At 37.8% G+C, this 18,036-nt stretch overlaps 2 protein-coding genes across 2 annotated transcripts; one reads left to right on the top strand and one right to left on the bottom strand.

Annotated features, from left to right (window-relative positions):
* Positions 1 to 1,893: 1,893 nt before the first annotated feature.
* LOC132627399 (probable ATP synthase 24 kDa subunit, mitochondrial) lies at positions 1,894 to 7,398 on the top strand. The gene is made up of 7 exons (XM_060342727.1): positions 1,894 to 2,052; positions 2,641 to 2,737; positions 5,022 to 5,166; positions 5,837 to 5,947; positions 6,408 to 6,554; positions 6,853 to 6,975; positions 7,055 to 7,398. The coding sequence occupies exons 1-7, from the start codon at positions 2,011 to 2,013 to the stop codon at positions 7,116 to 7,118; spliced, it is 729 nt and encodes a 242-aa protein (XP_060198710.1). The 5' UTR covers positions 1,894 to 2,010; the 3' UTR covers positions 7,119 to 7,398.
* A 3,746-nt stretch (positions 7,399 to 11,144) lies between these two features.
* Positions 11,145 to 12,689, bottom strand: LOC132628953 (sugar carrier protein C-like). The gene has a single exon (XM_060344705.1). The coding sequence runs from the start codon at positions 12,687 to 12,689 to the stop codon at positions 11,145 to 11,147; it is 1,545 nt and encodes a 514-aa protein (XP_060200688.1).
* Between the last annotated feature and the right edge of the window lie 5,347 nt (positions 12,690 to 18,036).

Below are 18,036 nucleotides of genomic sequence, written 5' to 3'. Positions count from 1 at the left end.
TTTTCTTTTTTCCTCTGTTTCTTCAAGATAGTTCTTCTATGGACTTTTCCGAATCGTCTTTATTCTCTGTCTTTTTTTGCTTTTGATTTTTGTTATGAAGCTTGGGGTAAGTCATTGGAGATGAAATGGTGGTTTGAAGGTGATTTCTAATTTTCAAAGATTGATTTGGTGATGGTTAATGCTATTTTGATTAGAGATGGAATGGTGATTCTTCCAATTCTGGCCGGTTTGAAAAACAATACTTTTGTTTTCTATCTTATTCTTTTTTTTTTTTAGTTGGGTTCATTAATTTTTTTCCCTCCTAAAAATGAAGGTTGAAAGTGGTGAGATTAAGGGATATTGGTTTGGTGCTAATTTTAATTATTTGGTGGTGGTTTGACAACTTTCGGTGGTGGAATTGGTGGTGCAGTGACGGTGATGGGGTGGCTAAGGTGGGGGAACTTCTATAGAGGTTGAGGCGAAGAAGAAGGGGGGAAAGAAAAATAAAAGAATAAAAGAAAAGAAAGAAAAGGAATCAAATAGGAAAAATAAAAAATAAAAAAAAATAAAAATCAATTTTGACATGTGGCAAGTGATGATTGGTGCGTGAATTGAACAGATCTTCTTATACTTGGGATTGATCGAAAAAGGGTGAATATATACTCTTTTGAAGTTGTTCAGGGGGGGTCATAGGACCCCCGCAAAGTAGGTGTCTTATTGAAAAAAGGTGTCATCTCCGGAGGTATTTATGTATTCTCTCAATTTCATTATACAATTGTACTTGTAGAATGCCCGAGTTTACAAGGTTTAAGCCAATTGATCTTTCCAGTTTTAAGAACTTCTACAAAGTTTAGGCTTATCTCATGGTTATTCTTAAATCACAATAAGTTCCACAATTAACCATGTGATTTTTGGGTACCACTATTATTCAAATGGATTTTGGGCTTTATCAAGCTAAGAGTTTTAAAGGTGAAATGGATTTTGGGGTTTATCATTTGGGTGTGTGTTTTTGCTTCTTTCTTTTTTTTCTCCATGAAAGAAGTTTGATGAAGATGATGATGATGATAGGCGGGTCGAGGCGGGTCAAAAAAGAAAGTGGGTAATTTTTTTGAAATCGGGTAATTTAAGAGGATTTAGGGGTTTCCGTCCAAATAGGGGTATAAGTGTGAATTTTATAGACGGCAGGGGTATTTTTGTCCACTTTCGCTAACGGAGGGTAAAGTTAACTAATAAAACAAAGTAGAGGAGTATATTCGACCCTTTTCCCTTATTTCTAATTCCAAATTCAATTATTCTACAAAAAAAAAAAAAAAAAAAAAGGAGGATACAGTTAGTCCTAAGATTACTATCCCTCATTTTACCAACCAAACAACCCCTTAGACAACAAAAACTAGTACTACTTGTAAATACGAGGAAATTAGTTAAAAGTGGTCTTTACAAAAATGAATAGAGGTGTATGACCCTATGTATACATGGGCGGTTCTAACATAACACATAGGAGATCTGTTATATTTTGTAGAGGGTCATTTAATCAAAATACTACTTCCTCGGTCCCAATATATGTGATACACTTTCCTCTTTTGTCCGTCCAAAAAAGAACGATACGTTTCCTTTATTTGGAAACAATTTAACTTTAAATTTTACTTTTTACGCTTAACGAGAAAATATCTTTGGCTTGTTTTAGACTACAATGTTCAAAGTCTTCCTTTTTGTTCTTAAAGTTTGTGCCTAATCAAACCATATCACATAAATTGGAACGGAGGGAATGGCAAAGTTGAAAAGTGAAAGGATTCAAAAGTTGGGGGCGCAAATGTGAAAGAAAGACAAAAGTATGGAGGTGGAAAAGAACAGTTCCATAAAAAACGCTAATACGACGTCGTAGAACAATGTTTGGCCTGGTCCCTGGAGAGCTGAAATGAAGCAGCAGTTACTACTAGGTCAATATCATCAATAATAAGCCACCCCGAACACAGACAGAGAGTGCTTTTCCCCCAATAGGTGAACCAACTCAGAGCCCTAAATTCATCATCAATGGCACTTGCTTCTCGCTTACTCTCCAGATCCACTCGCCACGTACAATTCCATCTTCTCTAATCTTCTTTATTTTCGGAAAATGTTTAGGTTTCATGATTTCCTTGATCTGATTGCGGCTTAAAGTTTTTTTTCTTTTCCTTATTTGTTATGATTGTAACCAGTTGATTTGATGTATTGCCTGCTTTAGATTGACGCATTATTTATTGATTGACTGGTCCCGTGTTAAAAGAAATTTTCTTTTGAAGATTTGTTCTTAACTGAATGTAGTTGGCTGGTTTCCAATTGCTATCTTTTTTGCTTTTGGGGAATAACTTTGGCCTCAGATTTTCCTCTTGCCGTGTTTTTCTTGGGTGAAGACTCTTTCTGTCAATTGTCACTCGGGAGTTGAATTTAATGTTACTTCCATTGCCAACTTATGTTGTTTCATTGAAGGAGAAAAATGTTGCTGCTCTATGTAGCCTTTTAACTTTTGAGTAATTTAGGCTCTTTTTGAGCTGTTGGGATGTATCTAGGTGTGAAACAGAATTTTGCGGTAAAATTTGGGATGTATATGTGATTGGATATGCTGGTGCTATATGTACCTGGTCGAGATGTCTACTCCTCCTATTAATAACATTGGTTTTGCAGTTATGTGCTGGTCAGGTTGTTCTTCGACCCGAGCATGCAGTTGCAGTTCGTTCCTTTGCCAAAGAAGCTGCAGCTCCCACTGCACTGAAGGGAGATCGTAAGTATTTCAGGATATTCTTAACTGATACTTGCTTGACCAAAAAAATTATTCTTTACGGGAACTTCATGACTGTGTTTCTGTTTGCTGGCTTAATTTCTTTTTCATTTTTTCTTTCACAAAAGGTGTTGTAACACTCCAAGGCTTCTTTTCTCAGCAAACCACTTTCTGTTTTTTATTTATATTGTCTGTGTATCAGAACATCTGTACAGTTTACTTCGAAGAAATCAGCTTAAATTTATTCTCTGCTTTCTTCTTATGCGTTAATTATGTTATTTTCTTTTATGTAACTTCAATACTTAACCTACATTTAGTAGCATAAACAAGACTAAAATAAAGGAGGGAAGTATGGCTGAGGAATACCATCATGGTATCCTTCTGAAACATGCTTTGGGCTTTTAATTTCCTTTTACCTTGGAACTTGTTAAGTATGCCTATACGTGTGTGTGCTATGTATGGATGTTTCCTTTTCTCTATGAAGCTCTGTATGGATGTTTCTGTTTTCTGTTTTCTGAGTGGGTACTGTAGCCAACACCATCCATTTGCTGCATAAAAGTGTCCTTTACTTTTTCTAATATGCATCCTGCTTTTCCTCATTATTAATTGTATGTGAGCCATTGCATGTAGTGTGTCCTTTGTATTTTAATGAAGTAGTTTAACACTAAGGCACTTTATGCTCTAGATCGGTGATGCAGACCCAGTTGATATATGCTTTACTGTTTAATGACTTCACAGGAAGGTACAAGATAGTAACCTTTAGTTCAGGGTGAACTAAGGTGGGGTAATCTACTCATAAAAAACTCCGATACTGGTGTTTGCAAGACAAATATAGAGCTCGAGTTCGGTCCTGGTACCTAATAGCCTGTTTGGCCAAGCTTCTAAAATCTGCTTATTTTGAAAAGTGCTTTTCCAAAAAGTACTTCTAGTAAGAAGAAGTTTGTGTTTGGCCAATCAATTTAAAAGACACTTTTTTGCAGCAATTTGTGTTTGACCAAGCTTTTCAAGAAGTGCTTCTAAATGTCAAATTACGAATAAGGACATGGGTAGATTTACTTAATAATTAATAGTATTATTAAGTAGATAAATAATTTAAATATTTATTACGAAAGACTATATGATTAAGCTTTCATTTTATTTAAGTAAAATATGAAAATCGTAAAGCTTTTCGTTTACCAATTAACTATAATCTGAAAAGAAAAGCTTTTGGTTTACCAATTACTAAAATTTGAGGAAATATATAATTAACTAAAATTAGTTAAAGCCTTTTGTTTACCAAAACATAGGAGCTAGAAATAAACAAAGAAAAGAAGAGCAGATAAACCAACACTCAAAGGAGATAGAAGAATGAAGACGTAGGGGTATTTAGAATAACGATACTATACCATACAATGCGTAACAACGATCCAAATTAAAAAATTAAGAAATTGGAAAAATACAAAGCACTACAAAACCTTTATATGCAGAATAAATAAAAAAGGACATATTGAAGAAATCATACCTTGTGAAAAATAAGTTGTTGATCACGTTCAAGGCTTGGTTTAAGGGGATATTGCCATCGAACTGTTGTGTAACGAATAAGCTGTAGAATATCATATTTATCACTAGGTTTAATTAAGTAGGGTTATTATGGCATATAACTTATTTTACTAAGGGTATTATTGCCAGGACAAAAATTTAAAACTGCTTCTGCTTTTGGGGAAAAACTATTTTTTTTTAGCTTCTGAAAAATTGCTTCTGCTACTTCCCAAAAGTACTTATTTTTCTCCAAAAGCTTGGCCAAACACCTCATTTTTTTTTTTAAAAAAAGCACTTATTGGAATAAATAAGTACTTTTGGGGAAAATAAGCTTGGCCAAACAGGCTATAAGTCACTTCTCTCCACTGATAGGGTGTATGCTTTCAGATAACTTTTCTTGAACCTTATTTGAGCTAATGTTCTGGTGTTCTAGAGGGTGAGTTACAAGTATTTCATAGTGACACTTCTCTTTGTTTTCCGACTAACTAGGGCAATTTTTTTTTTTTTTTTTTGAGAAAGGACTGGACTAACTAGGGCAATCTCGTGCCAGAAAATCCCAAATAGGTTAGCGTCTTCGAAGTGCTATAAGGTTTTTCTTGTTAGGCCTTGATCAAAAGCTTCCTCTTAGAGTCTTGTCACTAACCTAATTTTTCTGTCTGTGTTGCTAATATTATATTGGATTTATTCTGGCCTTTGAATTTGACTTGTACTATTACAATCTCCTTTGAATCTGTGTACTGTTGCATTGACTTTTTGTGTGGATATGAAGAGGTGTTGAAGGACATCTTTTATGAGGTTAAGAACAAGCTTGAGACAGCAATTGGTGTCTTACGAAAGGAGAAGATCACCATAGATCCTGAAGATACTGCTGCTGTATCTGAGTATGCAAAAGTGATGAAGTCTGTAAGACAAAAGTAAGATATCTAACTTCTTATGAAGTTCTGTTTTAGTTTGTAAATACCAGAGAAACAGTTTAACTTATGGCAGCTGACCTAAATTCTGATAGCACGTGGTTCAGAATTCAGAAACCTTTAGGATGCTATTACTTCTTGTTCCCTCTATATATCTTCCTTCCCCGCCGCCCCCGACTCTTAAAGATTCTGACTCACCTACAAGCATATAAAACATGCTATTGAGCTATGCATTTTAAAGTCTAGCTTATCCTAAATCTATTGGACTTAGTGAAAATAGATTGAAAATCTTTAGCACAATTAATATATCATATATTCGAAATTTAGTTCCGATTAGTACCATACATGTGCTTTGCCATTACATCAAGATGCTTGCTGGAGAAGTACCATATATAATCTGTAAAATTTAACTATCTGTCCTAAATACTGTCAAAATAGGTCCGTCCTTATTTATTTTGTTTTGCATCCCAACAATTGCTTTTTACATTGAACCATTTTACTCCTTTAGTTCATTAAGAATCACAGGTTCACACCTGGAGGTAGAAATCTCTCGTTTTAGTTGCATGGCCAAACTGTACATAGTTTTATTTATCGACATGCATGCTGTATAATTTGATTAGCTCCGTAAATTCTTATGATCAATTAATAATGGTATATTTTCCCTTGTTTGCAGGGCTAATCTCATGTCAGAGTCTCAAATTATTAAGTTCAATATTGAAGTAGAAACACATGAAATTCCAGATGCTCGCTCCTATTTGCAGAAACTGAAGGAGATGCGTGTCAAGTATACATTTTCATGCCCATGTTTTACCTGTCTGTTTATCATGCAACATAATGCATGCAGCATGTTTTTGGTATTTATATAAATTATAGGTAGTATGCTTCCTTATTAATAGTAAAGAAATAAATAAGGTGGTATGCTTTGAGTATCTTTCATACAATTGATTGATTTTCACTGATATCCTTTTGTATCCTACATACAATGAGTGCTGAAATGTGAACTTGATTCCTAATGTTGAAATTTTAGTAACTTCAGTAATGGGCTTGAGGACAGAGAGTGGATACGTGCTTCAATTTCATTAACCTGCTTTCTCATCTCTTACCAGTTATTATTGCTTTAATGCATTGTTCTGTTTTTCCTCTCTTGTTTCATGCCTCATAGACAGGCATTTTATCTGTCCTTTAGGCACAGGGTGTATCAGCATTTCAATACTCCCCTCTCTTTTTCATCTTTATTTGGGCAGGAGGGGCCTTATTGATGCGCAAGGCATAGAGGATTTGCAGATGGCAGCTTTGGATAAGGTTGAGAAGGAAATCAAAAAGCCACTAATGAGGAACGACAAAAAGGGAATAGCTCTTCTTACAGCTGAGTTCGATAAGATCAACCAGAAGTAAGCTTCCTTATGCAGACTTTAATTGATTCTATTTGCAAGTGCTTCAATCTTTGATTGTCTACAAACTTTCGAGTAGCTGTTGGTTGCTCGTTATGTAGATGATTGAAGCCAGCATCCTAACAATTTTACTCAGCCATTTGTTGACTTTGACTTATTGAGTTATTTTGGTTTTGCCCTGACCAAAAACTGTGGCCAAGATCCATGTTGTAGCATGATTCATTGTGATTCAGAATATATATGATTTGGAGTTTAAGTAGGTAGTTGATCCTCACCATTGTCTTTGAATTTGTGTTAGGCTTGGCATTCGTAAAGAAGATCTGCCCAAATACGAAGAACAGTTGGAGCTTAAGATTGCGAAGGCACAATTAGAAGAACTGAAAAAGGATGCTCTTGAAGCAATGGAAACTCAGAAGAAGAGGTAAATATAGGGCTTTGCTTGTTCATTCTCTTAGACCGCATGGATGCGGATTTTTAATTTGAATCGTCTGTACTTGCAGGGAGGAGTTCAAGGATGAGGAGATGCCCAGTGTGAAGTCTCTGGACATCAGAAACTTCATTTAAAAAATGAAATTTGCTTCAAGGCTTATTTTCCTTTTGCACCTTGTTGATCTCCTGCTACCCTTGAACATAAATTTTACTATCCCTAGAAGTGTAGTTGTACCAGACATCCAAGAGGCTGCCTTCTGAATAATAAGATGTCTGACCAAGAAATTAGCTTTTGTATGCTTTTGGGGCCTGAGTATCTCTCTGCTCCTCATTTGTAACTGATCTTGGTCAGTTGTTTTTTGCACTCTATACTTGATTTCAATGAAAGAGAACTAAGATCCGTGATTGTATCAAATATTTCAATTTCGATGCTTTTGTAAGTGCTTTACTGATCTTCTGCTTATTGTCATTGCTGGAAGCTTTTTTTGCTGCAACAGTTTTATTGTCTTCTTGAAATCATCTGGTATGCATTCAGGCAATTCAATTAACTGGGATGTTTAATTGAGATTGTTGTGGATTGAAACGTTATAGTATGATTGAAGACCAGAGATTTGGACAGGAGATTTCGTTAATTCGTTTTCATTTCTCCTTTATTTTTGCCCTCCTTATTGGCATCTTTGAGACGGATTGTTTTTAATTTTATTTTTTTGGCAAAATTTCCTTTGTAAATGGATTATGCCACTAGTTTATAATAAGGCTGGCCAGTGGGCCGGGACAGCCCGATCCCGCCCCGGCCCATCCCGACCCATCCCGAATCCCGACCCGGCCCACCCCATTTCGTTGGGGAAAGAGGGGATGGGGATTGGAGCTTGGCGGGCTCGAACTCGAGATGGGCCTAGAGCTTGTCCCGTGTGACCCGACCCCGCTAGGCCCGATCCAGTCTCGACCCGCCTCGACCCCGGCCCATTACATTTTTAAAGGGTAAAATTAATTATGAGGTGAGGGAGGTTCGAACACATGACCTTAAACCCCTCACCAGCACTTTAACCAACTGAGCTACAATGCCTTTTGCTAAGCAAACTACATACAATAATAAAGTAGTTAACACAAGTTTTTTTTTTTTTTTTTAAATTCTGTTACAAAATAGCCGTTGCACAAACAGCCATTTGCAATTATACCCGTTGGCAACGGCTATAATCTGTTACCTTGGCCCCCCAAACACTCCCCAAAATCCCCCTACCCCCTTAATATTTAATTTTAACCCCTAAGTTAGTATATTTACATTTTAACCCAATTTCCAACTATAAATACCTTCTCTTCTTCTCATTTTTTTCACAAAATTTCCTACCATCTCTCCAATCTCTCTCTCTATATAATTCTAAATTGCAAACTAAATATTATTTTTTATTTGTTCATTGCTTTCAAATATCGAAAATTGGGAGTGAAGTTAGCAACTAGATTGAGGATCATCGAGTAACGTTTCAATTTTCAACTTCAATTACACCTCGACGATACGTCGGCGTTTGGTACACTTGAACCAACAAATCCCAATTCCGACTATAGATCCTCAAGAGATTGTCAGAAAATTAGAAAAAGTGTGGTTGCATATGTAATTTCTTTTAATGCCAATTCTACTTTGTGATTTGCAACTTTTGAACTACAAAACAAAGTTGCAATTTTGAAATTGTATTAGAAAAAAAAAACATATTTCTGATAAATAATAGAAAAAGGCTATTAGCCTTTGGGATGTTTTTTCACTGTCTTGTTCAATTATTTAAGTGTTCGAAAAAAAAAAAATTAAACGTCCAAGAAAAAGTTGAAAAAAATCCCCCCAAATCCCCCTTCCCGTCCCATCCCGTCCCCCCAAATCCCGTCCCCCCCGATAGTGGGATGTGGGACGGGATGGGACCACTTCCCATCCCCCTAATCCCGTCCCCCTCCGTCCCCCTAATCTCGATCCCGACCTACTCCACCATCCCCCCAAATCCCCGTCCCCTTAATCCCGTCCCGTCCCGTCCCATCCCGTCCCACTGGCCAGCCCACTTTATAACAAGTGAGGGGCTTAATCATGCTAAATCTTGAATAGTTGAAGACGTCCTTGGTCCAGGATAAACATCGCACTCACCACTAGCAGTAACAGTAGGCCCAATAAACAAATTCTTCCAAATTGTACTTCACAATTTTCTAACTGAGAACTTAAAACTTGAAAAAAGTTACTTTGATCTCTGAAACACCAAAAACTGAAAACTAACTACTATTAAACTTGCATGTATTGCGCCTGAAGCACAAAATAAGATGCCAGGTCAGACATTAATCTGAAAAAATTTCACCCAGGCTGGGCATAAATACCGAAAATCGAAAACCGGACCGAACCCAACCGAATTGAACTTCAAGAAACCGAAACCGAAACCGAAAGAACCGAACCGAACTAGTTGGGTTCGGTGTTCGGTGTCCACCTTCAAAAAATCGAAACCGAAATAGCCGAACCGAACTTTGATAAAACCGAACCGAAGAATCAAAATTTAATACATTACCCAAAAACATATAAATAGTCTAAGCCCATTAAGTTTAAGCAAAAAAAAAACTCAATTGTAACAAGCCCTCTTTTGCTTTTCTATCCCTAATTTTCCACTTCAGTTGAGAAAATCAAATATCCTTAACAAAGAAAGGTGATTAGAATGTGTCTTTAGGATTAATGTATGTCCTTATGTGTTTTCTTAATTATTCTTACTGTATGTATATAACACCTAGTAATCCTATGTTATGGTTTTCTGTTCTTGTGTATCCTGTTTGTTTGATTTTGATTTCAATTTATCAGTTTTATGTTTTATTGCTTTTGAGAATATGAATTAGTGTAAATGAAATCGCTTCTAATATCATATCAAAAAAACCGAATTGAAAAAATCAAAACCGAACCGAACTTCAAAAAACCGAAACTGAAAGAACCGAACTAGTTTGGTTCGGTGTCCACCTTCAAAAAATCGAAACCGAAATAGCCGAACCGAAATTTGATAAAATCGAACCAAAAAACTGAACGCCCACCTTTACTCCTGAGTTCACTAAACAGGATGTCGTTTCACATTTGGAGGAAAGAGAGAATTATTGGCTTTATATAAACGCACTTCTACACCAACTTAAAGAGTCCGAAAGAAGGCAAACCCTTGCGTCGATTGATTTCGGATGGGTAGACTTCGACTTCGGATAAATGATTTGACTGATCAAATTTTTATAAATAAATTCTTTTCTTTCCATCGTGACTTTTTCATAAAGGCACCCAATAAAAAAAGGCTCACACCTTTTCATTACACCCCATCATTGGTATATAGAGGTCTTGCCTCAGATTTAAAGATCAAATATAGAAATCTCTCTCTCCCGTCTGAAACTCTTTCTCTACATAGTCTTCGAAAAGAAATAGAGTTTTCGTGTGATTTATTCAGTCTTAGTGGCCCAAGTTTGTTGGAATTCGAAATACCATTATTTCAACAAAGGTAAATTCATTTCTGTCTTGGAAGGAAATGATCCAATACCTCAGGTGCAGTGAGGATTAAATTATTTAAAGGACGCACAATCAATTTTGTGGGTTCGACCTAAAGTCGTCGTGTATATATTTAGAGTTTTATTCGAACGCAATGAATAACATTCAAATCCAAATCCAACATTTTAAAAAAAAGAAGGGTGGGGGGGTGGGGGGGGGGGGGGTTGGAGGAAGAAAGAGCAGGACTGCATGTATGGTTTCTGGTTCATTTGCCAATGGGCACCAGACTACATCACTTGAACCCAAAGGATCTCTACGGAGCACCCTTTAGGAAACAGTTTATGCACAAAACATTCACTCCCCACTCGAAGAAACATTTTTTCACCGAGAACTTTGGCTGCAAATCCAAGAACTAATATGTAGTTATAGCAAAGTACCTTACTAAACAAGAAACTCACATGTTCCGCGACGAGAGCTAACATAAAATTCCTCAATAGGAAAAGAAGTTACTCGAAAATCAAATGCAGATATTAACCAAATATGTATAAGCTAACATTCACTTGACATAAGATAACACCATTATGGACGCATAATTTCATTCACACATTTCACAGTTTAAAATTCTTATGCAAGTTTAGCTTAGCTGACATAGGGTTACGTACTGTATGTGCTAATCCTATAGTAGTCTAGACCATCTCCTTTGCAGGCTTGGAATCTGCATCATCATCATCATCCACGTATTTCTTCCAGTGCGGATGCTCTCTCCAGACTCTTGACATCTCTTCAATGGGTATATTCTTGGTTTCGGGCACGTAGAAGTAGACAAACAAAGTCATTATGAATACAAAAACCGCGAAGAAGATGAACAGACCGAACTTCATCCAACAGAGCATCTTCAAGAAAATCTGAGCCACTCCAAACGTGAAAAACATGTTCACGGAGACGGTAACGCACTGTGCTGCAGATCGAACTTCGAGTGGAGAAATCTCACTCGGAATCAACCATCCTAATGGACCCCATGAAAATGCAAAGGCGGCCACAAATACACAGATGCAGAGAACCACAAGTATTGCATACGACTGAGGCAAAACTGTTGTGATCCCTGTTGTTCCGAATTTCCCCCCAATAAGACCTGCCACTGCTGCCTGGAATACACACATTAGGATGCCACCCCAGAGTAGAAGTACCCTCCTGCCGTACCTGTCTGTACAATAAAGTGAGATCAAAGTTGCAAACACATTGACAACACCAGTGATGAGAGCGGACATTAGGGAAGCGTTGCTCTTAAAGCCTAGTGTTTGGAAAAGCACCGGAGCATAGAACATGACCACGTTAATTCCCGTGAGCTGCTGGAAGAACGGAATCATAATCGATAAAATCAACTGGGGTCTGTACTTTCGTACCATCACAAGGTTTTCCCATGGCTTTTCTACTTTCTTGGATGCTTCACTCGCCTCCACAAGGTCCTTAAATTCAGCCTTTACATTATCGACTCCCCTGATCTTTTTCAAGAGTTGTTCTGCCTCCTCTGCCTTTCCCCTGTCGATCAACGAACTGGGACTATCGGAGAGAAATATGGACGAAAACAAGATGACTAGCGCTGGCACGGCTGCACCTCCTAAGCTGACCCTCCAGCCCCAACCGCCAGAGATCTTGTTCGTTACAAAATTGACGATATTGGCTATCAAGATCCCGCAAGTGATGGCCAGTTGGAACTGGACGTTGAAAGTACCCCTGTACTTGTAGGGAGCAATCTCGGACAGATAAATAGGGACAGACTGATTAGCAAACCCGACACCAATCCCAAGAAGGATACGACCCAAGATGAGCATGGTAATGTGGAAGGCAGCAGCGTTGAGGACAGCCCCAATCAAGAAGAAGAGACCTCCAAGGAACATGGTCAGTTTTCTGCCGTGTTTCTTACTAACGTGAGACGCAACAACAGAGGCGACCAGAGCAGCCAAGTAGAGGGAAGAGGTGAAAAGGGTGAGCAAGTGGCTGTCGAACTTGCAGTACTGATTGGTGGAGGTGTTGAGGGACTCTTTACGGTAAACAGACATGAAGAAGCGTTGGAGAAAAGGAGTCATAGAAGTAACTCCGCCAGAAATTCCAATGTCGTAACCAAAGATCAAACCTCCCATGGCTGCCATGATACAAGTAATCGCCACATATCGTGTTAGCTTCCCCGGATACTCGCCACCATCGGGGGCGATAAAGTTCCCACCAGCCATGATCAATATATGTTGTTTTTGAACAGAGAAGCAAGATTTATTTCTTTAATCAAGTGTTTAGATATTGTGTCCATAGAGAAGGGTATGGGTATATATAGATGTCTAAAACCGAGATAGAAAAGGTTTATAATTACTCCCGTTTGGATAGTATTCTAGTGACACTATACTTCTAAATTGTGTAGGATTATGGTCTTTCTTTTCATGTCGGAATGCCGGTTTATATTGCAATAATATCCCTGTTATAACCTAATCAGGATAAGTTATTTCATTACTATTTTTGGATATAAATAAAATATTCTTTTCATCTCGTAATTATTTACGTACTACTTAGCAACTGGTGTTTTTTTCTAGTTTCTCTAATTTTAGGAATCTTATGTTTGCCAAATAGTTTTCAATGGTTACAATATTTTCTTTATTAGTGATATAGTTTTTAAGTTTTGTTAGTTAGGTGTTTGCAGTGTTTTCCCTTTATAAACAAAAGAGTACAGTGTATATTCCTCCACGATCCTTTTTTTTTCCTCTAACAAACTTTCACCCCACTCACTTGAGAGGACACACCCAACATTCTCTACTCTTCGTCAATTGGTTAAATGACCTCTTACAAAAAGTAATAGAAGTCCATGACAAAGTTGAATTAAAATTTTAGAGCCGTTTGGTTGCTCAAATTAGAGAATCAATCTTGTCACGAAATACAACACAACTAAATACCTTGTTTGGTTGATAGAATGAATCTTCTCATTAAATTTAGCTTAACTTATATATACATCGTTTGGTTGCAATTTGCATCTTCTTATAAATAATAGTTGATGAGTTATGATACCTTATGTTTTGATGATTTGACAAACTCTAAGGGACCAGATATCTCATGTGCTGCTATGTTGACATGCTCCTTGAGGAAGCAGATGCAATCAGTCTCACTACACAAGCTACAAGATATGTTCATATATGAAGGACCAGATATGTTTTCAGAGGGACTAGATGAGATCAGGTTCCCAGCAGGATATGTTCATATATGAAGGACCAGATACAGATTCAGAGGGTCCAAATGAGATCAGGTCTCCAGCTATTGCTTGGTCAACTGTAAAATTGTAAAGAGACTGCCATTGCAGCAGTGTAGCAGCAAAGTTGTTGCAACCCATTCAAGAACAGATGAGGGACCAGGTTCCTCCAGATGAGAAACCAGGTCCCTAAAGTGTTGAAAAGTCAACTCTACAGCTGTAAAGCTGCCGACACTGTAGCAGTACAGTAGTGCAGTAGCAATACAGCAGCAGAGGACCAGTATGGGCTGTCACCTTCTCACCCCCTTCCCTCTACATATACAACACAATGCTCAAATGAAGAAGTACTCTTGCACAAATCAAATTTCTCCATCCTAAGTGGAAGTCTCCACCTCTCAAGGTGTTCCCCAAGAACAAAGCCTCAACAAGCCGAAGGACCAGATCCAGAACTGAAGATACTTTAGGTCCTTAGGTTGTTGCGTCTTTATTCTTTTGTGCTAAATTATAAACCTACTCCTCTCTAAACGGAAGCTAGTTGTAGGTGTTCTAAATTCGCAAAGTTGCTTCCACAAGCTCTTGAGTGGTACACTAGGCTAGAGTTAGTCTAGGTGTATTAGTATGTGGGTGGCTAAAGTTAGTCACGATATTGAATTCTCATAGGGTGCCTTTGAGTGGTACACTAGGCTAGAGTTAGTCTAGGTGTATTAGTTTGCTTGGCTAGGGGTAGTCAAGTGTGAAGGTTACGATTGGGCTATTGTAAGAGTGAGGGGTTATGGGAGTTAATTCTTAGCTTACAATAGGTTGTAATCTGAAGTTGCTCGGTTAGTGGAGTTGAAATCCTATTGGGGTAGGTCATGGTTTTTAAACTCTTGAGTAAGGAGTTTTCCACGTAAAAATCTTGTGTTATTCTCTTACTGCATTGTCTGAGAGAACTGGTAGCAGCCAGGTCTCTCTATATACTTTGTTTGGTGGACGCGTAGCCTCTAACAATAGTCATACAAAGTTGCGGGGAAATTTGATGTATTATTTTATGCGGGATAGAATTAGAGATAGATGTAGTCTCTGGTACCAGGTTGGTGAGGACATGAATACTATCCTATGATTAAAAATTAGGTGAACATAATTGCAAATAGTATCGTTAGCTTAAAAATCATCTAATATTGATTTACTAAGCGCTTCTTGTGAAGGTATGATGATTAGGTTTGAAGAGGGCTTGTAGCCATTTTATGAACTCAAAATGAGTTCAGTTGGAATTCTATGAATTCAAAATGATGGAAATCAGTAATGATTTCTGTAGACTGATTGAGTGGGGTCGAACTTACTGGAAGGCTTAAATGAGGAAAGTCAAGATGTACCTTTCTTTAATTAGGAGATGGAATAAAAATGCACGAAAGTATGTTTATGAAAATTGTTTGAAATATTTGTATAGTTTCATATGAGCGAGCTATGCTTTCCATCCTTGAAGTACAATTGTGTTATGTTACCATATGCTTAAATTTCTTATGTTCTACACATTGGCTATATATTGCCTTGAAATTAAATATTGCACGATAGTGAGCTTAAAATGACTTAAAGAAGTTTGTATGGGACAAAATGACGAAGCTTGTTAATGTCTTAAGTTCACATTTTAACTCGATTTCAAATTTCTAAATTGCTTTCAAGTTAATATTAAAGTGATATTTTTACCATGATTAATTCTTAAAACATCTATGGACTAAATAAGCCAAACTTTTGATAATTTATGTACTTAAAAGTACTGGCAAATGATGATGTAAAATATTTTTGGAAGAATCTTAGCGTTAGAGGCATTAATTCCAAACAAGATGAACAATAATATTGTTTCTACTTCACAATCTTCAAATCTTTTGTCAATTTAATTTTTCTACAAAAATTTGGTTTAAGCATTTCGAGATCACGATCTCTAAAAAATTTCCAATTTTTGTATCTATTGTAATTAAGATCGTCTTTCATATAACATAGGTAGTATATCATTCTGAAAGACAATCTTATTATTTCATCATATTTTAATAAGTAAATAGGTTAAAACTCCCTTAAACTATCACCATTTTATGAGTTTTATGTCTAAATTATTGTGAATGATTCGAATTAGGCGTTGTTGATGACATCACTTTCTTGGGATAATTTGTTCTTTTTTCCTTTTTTTTTCCAGAGGAGTTTCCTTCTTCCTAAACTCTTTTCTTTTGAAAAATAAATAAATCTAGTTTCAGATATGATTGAAGTGAGCTTTTTTTTTTTTCTCCGCAGAATATAAGAAGAGTCTTACTTATGTAGTGTTTTGCTACTGATAGTTCTGTTTACCCTTAAAATGGGTAACAATTGAATTTGTACGCGGTTCAAAGTATATGTGGCTTAATTTAATACGAATAATTGTAAAGCAACAAACAATAGTGCAAAAGCGAGTAAGAACAATCAAACCATAGCAAAACAATGATTGATCCTAGGAAACAATTGATCGGTTGGCTTGGGTCCTCGGAACCGAGCTCGTGTTACAGTGGTCAATGGACGAACAATTATAGAACACTTAGAATCAAAAAACACTTAGAATCAAATTGTATTACGTAGTATGTTTGTGCATATGAAGAACCCGCCTAAAGTAAAAGGGGTCCTCCTCTTTATATAGTAGAGAAGTCCTAACCCTAGTACAAGTCTAAATAAGGTACAAAATCTTCAGTTACTGACAATCAAAATCGGCGCCGCCATATCCGATTGATGGCGGATATTTCGGACCCTCATTTATCATTGTTAACCGCCTTCTCGTCCTATCTCAATATTCAGTTCCAACCGAACTCAGTGACCCGGGATCAGATGTGCTTGATCTTGCTACAATTCAACGTTTGACCTTGACCCCGATTGGGATTCGTCCGATCCAGCAACGACCATCATGATCTTAAAATTTCTTGTCGGGAAACCGAGGATATCCTTGCCCTCGGTTTTGCCCATATACGGATAGTCCCCTCATTTTCCGGAGGAAAGTATTAACTTCGGGAAATGGATCCGGATAAAGCCGAATAGGCCGTACCTAGCCGCCTTGGGAAAGACATTCCCACCAAATCCTTGCACTCTGCCCGATGTCAGTTCATAATAACTGCAGCTGCCTAATCAGTCTTAAGAATTCGCCCCTTGTCAGAACTCTTAAATCCTTCAAAACTTTTTGTACTCCCCATTATATAAAGCCCATTTACTTCCTTCTTGCCATGCACTTTGAACCTAAACCCTAAACCTCATATTTTAAAAAACATTTGCTTGTAACTGCCAAGTTCTCTTCTGAGTCTTGAACCTTTCTTAAACCATTATTTTTCACCGCTTGACACTACGCTTTCTTGGTTATAACTTCTCTACCATTGCTAACTCAAAGTGCGGACCATTCTTCGTCGCCGCCACATTCACAGCCCTTGTCAGCGATGGGAGCGACCAGCCCTGAGGAGGAGTTGGAGTTCCTTGCTACGAACATTCTTCCTGCCGGTTTCAAATATGCGAATGATTTTAAAATATCTTCTCACTTTCATTCTGTGGAGAAATTCGAATCCCTTATCGACGACGCCACCATCACCGCAGTTCGGAATGATTGTAACCTCGGTGCGGATGTCAACGTTCGCCCTGTTGAAAGTGGGATGAGGATTAACCACCATGTTATTGGTTATTCGATGATCTATACCTATCCCTTCGCTATTAGGTTTTCTCTTCCCATTCCCCAAGTAATCGAGGACTTCTGTCGTCAATACCGTGTCTGCATTGGCCAGATTGCTCCGCAGGTTTGGAGGCTTGTGTATTGCCTCAAAATTTTGGCCAATGTAGCCGGGGTTTCTTTTACCCTCGACTATCTGATCCATATATATGTACCCCGGGTAATCCGAGGGGGCATAGTTCATTTCTTTTCTCATGGAACTCGAGGCCTCATAGATCCGGAAGATGACTATGACAGGGGATGGCTACATCGGTTCGTAATGATTCGTACGATCAAACTCTACCGTTCCCTGTCCGTAGACTTCCCGGAGACGTGGAACCCCACCCCGAATCCGGTCGAACCTGAGCTTGTAATCACCATCTTTAAATGGGTAGTTGCACTTTTAGGCGCCTCCCGTGACGTGGAACCCCACCCCGAATCCGGTCGAACCTGAGCTTGTAATCACCATCTTTAAATGGGTAGTTGCACTTTTAGGCGCCTCCCGTGACGTGGGCCGTTCTTGGAGGAGCATGGCACCCGAAGGGTGAAAAGGCAAGAACCATGGTAATTTTCAATCTATTTGTGGAATTCCTTAGTTTTTCATTTGATACTCTAACCTTGACTCTTTGATTTTCAGCGCTCCCGACGAAAAGGTCTTCAAAAG

Source organism: Lycium barbarum, chromosome 2, assembly GCF_019175385.1.
Source record: "Lycium barbarum isolate Lr01 chromosome 2, ASM1917538v2, whole genome shotgun sequence".
Taxonomy (NCBI): Eukaryota; Viridiplantae; Streptophyta; class Magnoliopsida; order Solanales; family Solanaceae; genus Lycium; species Lycium barbarum.
The sequence above is the reverse complement of the archived record's forward strand: the minus strand, read 5'-3'. Positions and strand labels throughout refer to the sequence as shown.

Bases quoted from the DNA above. Each gene is read 5' to 3' on its own strand.
- LOC132627399 (XM_060342727.1), top strand. From the start codon at position 2,011: ATGGCACTTGCTTCTCGCTTACTCTCCAGATCCACTCGCCAC. The intron at 2,053-2,640 runs GTACAATTCCAT...TTGGTTTTGCAG, and splicing joins TCTCCAGATCCACTCGCCAC to TTATGTGCTGGTCAGGTTGT. The intron at 2,738-5,021 runs GTAAGTATTTCA...GTGGATATGAAG, and splicing joins CACTGCACTGAAGGGAGATC to AGGTGTTGAAGGACATCTTT.
- LOC132628953 (XM_060344705.1), bottom strand. From the start codon at position 12,689: ATGGCTGGTGGGAACTTTATCGCCCCCGATGGTGGCGAGTATCCGGGG.